The 8,488-nt window shown below is 41.9% G+C and overlaps 1 protein-coding gene across 1 annotated transcript in view; it reads left to right on the top strand.

Annotated features, from left to right (window-relative positions):
* TET1 (tet methylcytosine dioxygenase 1) overlaps window positions 1-8,488 on the top strand; it is a 129,180-nt gene that overhangs the window by 70,152 nt on the left and 50,540 nt on the right. Inside the window, exon 3 of the mRNA XM_032256155.1 lies at window positions 5,476-7,780. Within this exon, the coding sequence (XP_032112046.1) occupies window positions 5,476-7,780 (2,305 nt within the window). The remainder of the gene's footprint in view (window positions 1-5,475; window positions 7,781-8,488) is intronic.

The following is an 8,488-nucleotide window of genomic DNA, read 5'->3' on the forward strand; positions in this document are numbered from 1 at the left end:
TTTTTTTTTTTTTTTTTTTGGGACGGAGTTTCCCTCTTGTTACCCAGGCTGGAGTGCAATGGCGCAATCTCGGCTCACTGCAACCTCTGCCTCCTGGGTTCAGGCAATTCTCCTGCCTCAGCCTCCTGAGTAGCTGGGATTGCAGGCACGCGCCACCATGCCCAGCTAATTTTTTGTATTTTTAGTAGAGATGGGGTTTCACTGTGTTGACCAGGATGGTCTCGATCTCTTGACCTTGTGATCCACCCGCCTCGGCCTCCCAAAGTGCTGGGATTATAGGCTTGAGCCACCGTGCCCGGCCTTTCTTTTTTTTTAAGACAGAGTTTTACTCTGTTGCTCAGGCTGGAGTGTAGTGGTGATACTCCTGCCTTGGCAGGTGGATCACTTAAGGTCAGGAGTGTGAGACCAGCCTGCCAACATGGCAAAACCCAGTCCCTACTAAAAGTACAAAGATTAGCTGGATGTGGTGGTGTGAGCCTGTCATCCCAGCTACTCGGGTGGTTGAGGTGGGAGAATCACTTGTACCTGGGAGACAGAAGTGCCACCGCACTCTAGACTGGGCAACACAGCAAGATTCTGTCTCAGAGATTTCTTTTTTTTTTTTTTTTTGAGACAGGGTCTTTGTCGCCCTGTCAGGTTGCAGTGTAGTAGTGCCTCCCAGGTTCAAGTGATCCTCCCACTTCAGCCTCCCAAGTAGCTGGGTCTCCAGGCGTGCACCAACACGCCTGGCTAATTTTTGGTAGAGTCCGGGTTTCACCATTTCACTCACGCTGGTTTCAAACTTCACGCGTCCTAGACTCAAGTGATCCTCTCTCCGCGACCTTCCAAAGTGCTAGGATTACAGGTGTGAGCCACTGTGCCCTGCTGTTTTCATACATAAATCTTAAAAGCACCTTAAGATTTTTCCTATAGACAAATACATACATTGAAGTGGTTTTGGATATGCACATCTGCATCAAGTCAAAAAATAAGACTCTCCTTTCTGCAATCCTATTTCTTAGTGTTAAACACTACTTACTCTTTTTTTTTTTTTTTTTTTTTTAAAGATGGAGGCTTGCTCTGTCACCCAGGCTGGAGTGCAGTGGTGGTATCTTGGCTACCTCCTCCTCCCGGCCAGGTTCAAGCAATTCTCAGGCTTTAGCCTTCCAAGTAGCTGGGATTACAGGCATGTGTCACCTCGCCCAGCTAATTTTTGTATTTTTCTTTTTTTTTTTTTGAAATGGAGTGTCACTCTGTCACCGAGGCTAGAGTGCAGTGGCATGATCTTGGCTCACTGCAACCTCCGCCTCCTAGGTTCAAGCGATTCTCCTGCCTCAGCCTCCTGAGTAGCTGGGATTACAGGCGCGCGCGCTACCATGCCTGGCTAATTTTTCTATTTTTAGTAGAGACGAGGTTTCACCATATTGTTCAGGCTTGTCTCGAACTCCTGACCTCATGACCAGCCCGCCTCTGCCTCCCAAAGTCCTGGGATTCTAGGTGTGAGCCGCCATGCCTGGCCCATAATTTTTGTCTTTTTAAAAGAGATAGGGTTTCACAATATTGGTCAGGCTAGTCTTGAACTCCTGACCTGGGGTGATCCACCCACCTTGCCCTCCCAAAGTGCTGGGATTACAGGTGGGGGCCACCACACTCTGACCCTAATTTATTTTACAGCTTCTCACCCTTTACTCTTGCTTTGGAAGACTTTCCCACCTTTTAAATGTTCTTCTTTTTTACATCTCTTGTGTATGTATGTGACATGTAAAATTTATATGATGGTCACATTTTAGTGTCCATAAATAGTCTTATTACCATACTACCACGCTTATTAGTTTGCATATTTTCGAGGCTGCTTACTAGATACAACAGGAGTAATTGTGACAGAGTGTATGGCACATGAAGCTGAAAATGTTTACTATTTGGCCCTTTACAGAAAAGTTTGCTGAACCTTGGAGCAAACAATGTATATTTTGGCAACATGACAATCTGTTTAATCTTAGACATTTTTATTCTTTTTCTAAAGTCGCAGGGTATCACTGTTGCCCGGAGTGCAGTGGCTATCCACAGGTGTGATTCCACCACTGATCAGTTATAGTTTTGAACTGATCTAGAGATCAGTTTGTGATCTAGGCCAATTCACATCTCCTTAGGCAACTTAGTCTAATGGTCCCCTATTTCCAGGAGGTTACCATTTATTTATTTATTTATTGAGACAGTTTCTCATTCTTTTAACCTGGCTGGGGACCAGTGGCATGATAGTAGCTCATTGCAGCCTTGAACTCCTGGTCTTGAGGGATCCTCTGGCCTCAGCCTCTCCAGTAAGTAGGACTACAAGTACATGCCACTGCACCCAGCTCTTTCTTTTTTCATTCATTCTTTTGTAAAATTTATAAATAAATATTGTATATATTTATTATGTACAACATGAAGTTTTCAAATGTGTATACACTGTGTAATTGAAGTTACCATTCTTTTTATAAGTGATATCAGTGGAAACACTCCAGTTCCTGTGTCTCAATTCCTGTGGTATGTCTAATGAACTGTTTCAAGATTTTACAAAATAAAAAATAATCTGCAGTCCCAGCTTCTCTAGAGGCTGAGGCAGGAGACTTGCTTGAGCCCAGGAGTTCAGGTTTGGCAACATAGAGAGACCCTGTCTCTACCCAAAAAAAAAAAAAACGCAGAAAAAAAAAAATAAAAAAATAAATAAATGAATAAAAAAATTAAAAAAAACCCAGAAAAATTATAAATTAACCACGCATGATTACAGGCCCCTGTAGGCCTAGCTACTTGGGAGACTGAGGTGCAAGGATAACTTGAGCCTCAGAGTTCCGGGCTACAGCGATCCTCGATCGTGCCTTTGCACTCCAGCCTGGGCAACAGAGTTAGTCTTTGTCTCAAAATAAATAAATAAATAAATAAAAGGAAAAAGTAGGTAAATAAAGATTAGAGCAGGAAATTGGGAGTGATTGTTTTAACAGGGTACATACAGCATTTCTCGTTGGGGTTTTGAAAACGTTCTTGAATCAGACAATGGCTATCATACAACAGTGCAAATAAACTAAAAACCACTGAATTATACACGTTTCTTTTTTTTCTCTCTCTCTTTTTTGAGATGGAGTTTTGCTCTTGTCTCCCAGGCTGGAGTGCAGTGATTGCAAGCTCAGCTCACTACCTCTGCCTCCTGGGTTCAAGCGATTTTCCCTCCTCAGCCTCTGAGTAGTTGGGATTACAGGTACCCACCACCACACCTAGTTAATTTTTGTATTTTTAGTAGAGACAGAGTTTCACCATGTTAGCTAGGCTGGTCTTGACTCCTGACCTCAGGTGACCCCCCTGCCTTGGCTTCCCAAAGTGCTTGGGATTACAGGTGTGAGCCACTGGGCCTAGCGGAATTGTACACTCTTCAACTGTCAAGTGATGGATTTCATATCATGTAAATTTATCTCAACAAGAAACATTAGTTTGGGTGCAGTGGCTCATGCCTGTAATCCAGCACTTTGGGAGGTTAAAGTAGTCAGACCACTTGAATCCAGGAATTTTGAGACCAACCTGGGCAACATGGTGAAGCCCTGTCTCTGCAACAAATACAAAAATATTAGCCAGGTATGGCGGTTTGTGCCTGTGGTCCCAGCTACTCTGGAGGCTGAGCTGGGAGAATCACTTAAGCCTGGGAATTGGAAGCTGCAGTGAGCTGTGATTATGGCACTGTACTCCAGCCTGGGTGACAGAGTGAAACCCTGTCTCCAAAAAAAAAAAAAGAAAAAGAGAAATTGGAGCTATACTCCTCTCCACTAAAGTGGAAAGTCAGAAAATCCTAATTATTAATGAGAATATGGTATAATTGGAAATATCATAGTCGTTGGAGTATATATTAATAATACCTTTAGAAATTATTTGGCCTGTCTACTAAAGCTGAACATATACACAGGTGTAAGATACACACAGGTGCTGTCATTTAGCACTTTCACTCCACCCAATGTATATGTAACTATTAGAATGTTACAGCAGTTACTTTAAATAGCCAAACACTAAAAATAGCCCAATGTCCATGTGTAGCAGAAAAAATGATTACATTGTCATAGATTTAATCAGTGAACTTACTATAAAATGAGAATGGACTACAAGTATACCTAACAGCTCATCTTGTGAAAATTTAACAAGTTATATACTTATGATTTGTATACATTTCTATGTGTATATTCTATTTGAAAACAGTTTGTATCAAAATAATAAGTATGGCTGGGCATGGGGGCTCACGCCTGTAATCCCAGCTCTTTGGGAGGCTGAGGCGGGCGGATCAGCTGAGGCCAGGAGCTTGAGACCACTTTGGTCAACATGGTGAAACCCCATCTGTACTAAAAATATAGAAATTAGCTGTGCGTGGTGATACACGCCTGTAGTCCCAGCTACTCAGGAGGCTGAGGCAGGAGAATTGATTGAACTGGAAATGTTGCAGTGACCTGAGATTGTGCTATCGCACTCCAGCCTGGGTGATAGAGCAAGACTCTGCCTGAAAAAACATAAATTGATTTTAAAAATAAAAATAAATAAATAAATAGGGCTGGGCGCAGTGGCTCATGCCTGTAATCCCAGCACTTTGGGAGGCCAAGGTGGGCAGATCACGAGGTCAAGAGATTGAGACCATACTGGCCAACATGGGGAAACCCCGTCTGTACTAAGAATACAAAAAAATTAGCTGGGCATGGTGGTGCGCGCCTGTAGTCCCAGTTACTTGGGAGGCTGGGGCAGGAGAATTGCTTGAACCCGGGAGGCAGAGGTTGCAGCAAGCCGAGGTCACACCACTACACTCCAGCCTGGCACCTGGTGACAGAGTGAAACTCTGTCTCAAAAATAAAATAAAATAAAATAATAATAATAAATAAATAAATAAAATAGATATTGCCTAATCAATTCTACCAAAGTAGTTTAAATTTTTACTTGGAGCCCAAGGTAAGTGGATTGCTGGAGCCCACAAGTTAGAGATCAGCTTGGGTTTTGTTTTTGAGACAGAGTCTCACTCTGTTGCCCAGGCTGGAGAGCAGTGTTGCGATCTCAGCTCACTGCAACCTCTACATCCCTGGCTCAAGGGATTCTTCTGCCTCAGCCTCCCGAGTAGCTGGGACCATAGGTGTGCATCACCATGCCTGATGAAAAATTTTTTTTTTTTTTTTGTATTTTTGGTAGAGACTGGGTTTCACCATTTTGCCCAGGCTGGTCTCAAACTCCTGGGCTCAAGTGATCCTCCCATCTTGGCCTCCCAAAATGCTGAGATTATAGGTGTGAGCCACCACATCCAGCCTAGTTCTCTTTTCTTTTTTGCATATTATGCCCTTTTGTTATTTTATGACTTCACTCAATGTGTAAAAAGCAAAAATAATATTTTGGGTTGTATCCACAGGGGCTTTACATTTAGTTGCTATTAAATTTTAATCTTCTTATGGCTGTTATTCAGATATTTAAGTAGATGACATGAGTAATTTCTGTATTTTGCAGGCAGATTTTGTTAACAAACCAGTAAATGGCCCCAAGTCAGAATCCATGGACTACAGTAAATATGGTCATGGGGAAGAACAAAAATCGGAATTGAACCCACATCCTGTTGAAAATGTAACTAAAAATGAAGAAAACATGACAGGCATCGAGGTGGAGAAGTGGACACAAAACAAGAAATCACATTTAACTGATCACGTCAAAGATTTTAGTGCCAATGTCCCAGAACCTGAAAAATCGAACAACTCTGAAGTTGACAAGAAACGAACCAAACCTCCAAAATTGTTTGTACAAACCATAAGAAATGGCATTAAACATGTGCACTATTTACCCACTGAACCAAATGTGTCATTTAAAAAATTCAATATTGAAGCATTCAGCAAGAAATTGGAAAACAATTCATGTAAATTCCTAAAAGACACTGCAAACCATAACAACGCTATGAGCTCCGTTGCTACTGATATGAGTTGTGATCATCTCAAGGGGAGAAGTAATGTTTTAGTATTCCAGCAGCCTGGCTTTAACTGCAATTCCATTCCACATTCTTCACACTCCAACATAAATCATCATGCCAGCATACACAATGAAGGTGATCAACCAAAAACTCCTGAGAATATACAAAGTAAAGAACCAAAAGATGGATCTCCAGTTCAACCATGTCTCTTGTCATTAATGAAAGATAGGAGATTAACATTGGAGCAAGTGGTAGCCATAGAGGCCCTGACTCAACTCTCAGAAGCCCCATCGGAGAATTCCTCCCCATCAAAGTCAGAGAAAGAGGAAGAATCAGAGCAGAGAACAGCCAGTTTGCTTAATAGCTGCAAAGCTATTCTCTACTCTGTAAGAAAAGACCTTCAAGACCCAAACTTACAAGGAGAGTCACCAAATCTTCATCACTGTACATCTTTGGGAAAACAAAGTTCGCCCAGCACGGTGGTTTTCAATGGGCAAACTACTACACTTTCCAGCTCACATATCAGTTCAGCTACTAACCTAGCATCCACAAAGTCACATGAATATTCAAAAGTCACAAATTCATTATCTCTTTTTGTACCAAAATCAAATTCCTCCAAGACTGACACCAATAAAAGTGTTACTCAAGGGATAATTGCTCTTGACAATTGTTCCAATAATATGCCTCAGTTGCCACCAAGAAATAATGAAGTGGGGTATTGTAACCAGTTACTGGACAGCAGCAAAAATTTGAACTCAGATGATCTATTATGTCAGGATGCAGCCCATACCCAAATTGAGGAAGACGTTGCAACACAGTTGACACAACTGGCTTCAATAATTAAGTTCAATTATGTAAAACCAGAGGACAAAAAAGTTGAAAGTACACCCACAAGCCTTGTTGCATGCAGTATACAGCAAAAATACAATCAAGAGAAAGGCACAATACAACAGAAACCACCTTCAAGTGTACAAAATAATCATGGTGCATCATTAACAAAGCAAAAGAACACAACCCAGAAAAAGACAAAATCCACCCCATCAAGAGATCGGCGGAAAAAGAAGCCTACAGTTGTAGGTTATCAAGAAAATGATCCGCAGCAGTGGGAAACATTGTCCTATGCGTATGGCACAGTATGTGACATTTGGATTGCATCGAAATTTCAAAAATTTGGGCAATTTTGTTCACATGATTTTCCTACTGTATTTGGGGAAATTTCTTCCGCAGCCAAAATATGGAAACCACTGGCTCAGACAAGGTCCATTATACAACCCAAAACAATATTTCCTCCACTCACTCAGATAAAATTACAGAGGTATCCTGAAGCAGTAGAGGAAAAGATGAAGGTTGAACCATTGGATTCACTCAGCTTATTTCATCTTAAAACGGAATCCAACGGGAAGGCATTCACTGATAAAGCTTATATCTCTCAGGTACAGTTAACAGCGAATGCCAATCAGAAAGCCCATCCTTTGACCCAGCCCTCCTCTCCACCTAACCAGTGTGCTGACGTGACGGCTGGCGATGACCAAATACAATTTCAACAGGTTGTTAAGGAGCAACTCATGCATCAGAGACTGCTAACATTGCCTGGTATCTCTCATGAAACACCCTTACCGGAGTCAGCACTAACTCTCAGGAATGTAAATGTGGTGTGTTCAGGTGGAATGACAGTGGTTTCTACCAAAAGTGAAGAGGAAGTCTCTTCATCCAGTGTTGGAACGTCAGAGTTTTCCACGGTGGACAGTGCACAGAAAAATTTCAGTGATTATGCTATGAACTTCTTTACTAATCCTACAAAAAACCTAGTGTCCATAACTAAAGATTCTGAACTGCCCACCTGCAACTGCCTTGGTGAGTACTTGTGTGGATGTATTTTTATTCCACCTACACAAATTACCTCAGTCATGACTGAGGCAAATTCTGATATATCTTCTGTGTGATATTTTTCCCCATTCTTATTCTAACATGAATTAAGTAAATCTATAATCATTTTTCTGTGGGACATTTTGGTTCTGCTCACAAGAATGGAAAACTCAACTCATAATTTGCAAAAACAAAGATAAACCTCAAAAATATGCAGATTTCTCTCAAAGTTGAATGTCTGTCGATTTATTTGGCATAGCATAAGAATGAATTTCCTAGGCCAGATGTGTTGGCTCTTGCCTGTAATCCCAACACTTTGGGAGGCCAAGTCAGATGGGTCATTTGAGGTCAAGAGTTCCATACCAGCCTGTCCAATATGGTGAAACCCCATATCTACTTAAAATTAAAAAATTAGAGGCCAGTTGCAGTGGCTTATGCCTGTAATGCCAGCACTTTGGGAGGCCGAGGTGGATGGATCACGAGGTCAGGAGATTGAAACCATCCTGGCCAACATGGTGAAACCCTGTCTCTACTAAAAAATACAAAAATTAGCTGGGCATGGTGGCATGTGCCTGTAGTCCTAGCTACTCCGGAGGCTAAGGAAGGAGAATCACTTGAGCCCGGGAGTTGGAGGTTGCAGTGAGCCAAGATCGAGCCACTGCACTCCAGCCTAGTGATAGAGCGAGACTCTGTCTC

The sequence above is a fragment of the Sapajus apella genome, unplaced genomic scaffold, assembly GCF_009761245.1.
Source record: "Sapajus apella isolate SASKATOON/1434 unplaced genomic scaffold, GSC_monkey_1.0 scaffold94, whole genome shotgun sequence".
Lineage (NCBI taxonomy): Eukaryota > Metazoa > Chordata > Mammalia > Primates > Cebidae > Sapajus > Sapajus apella.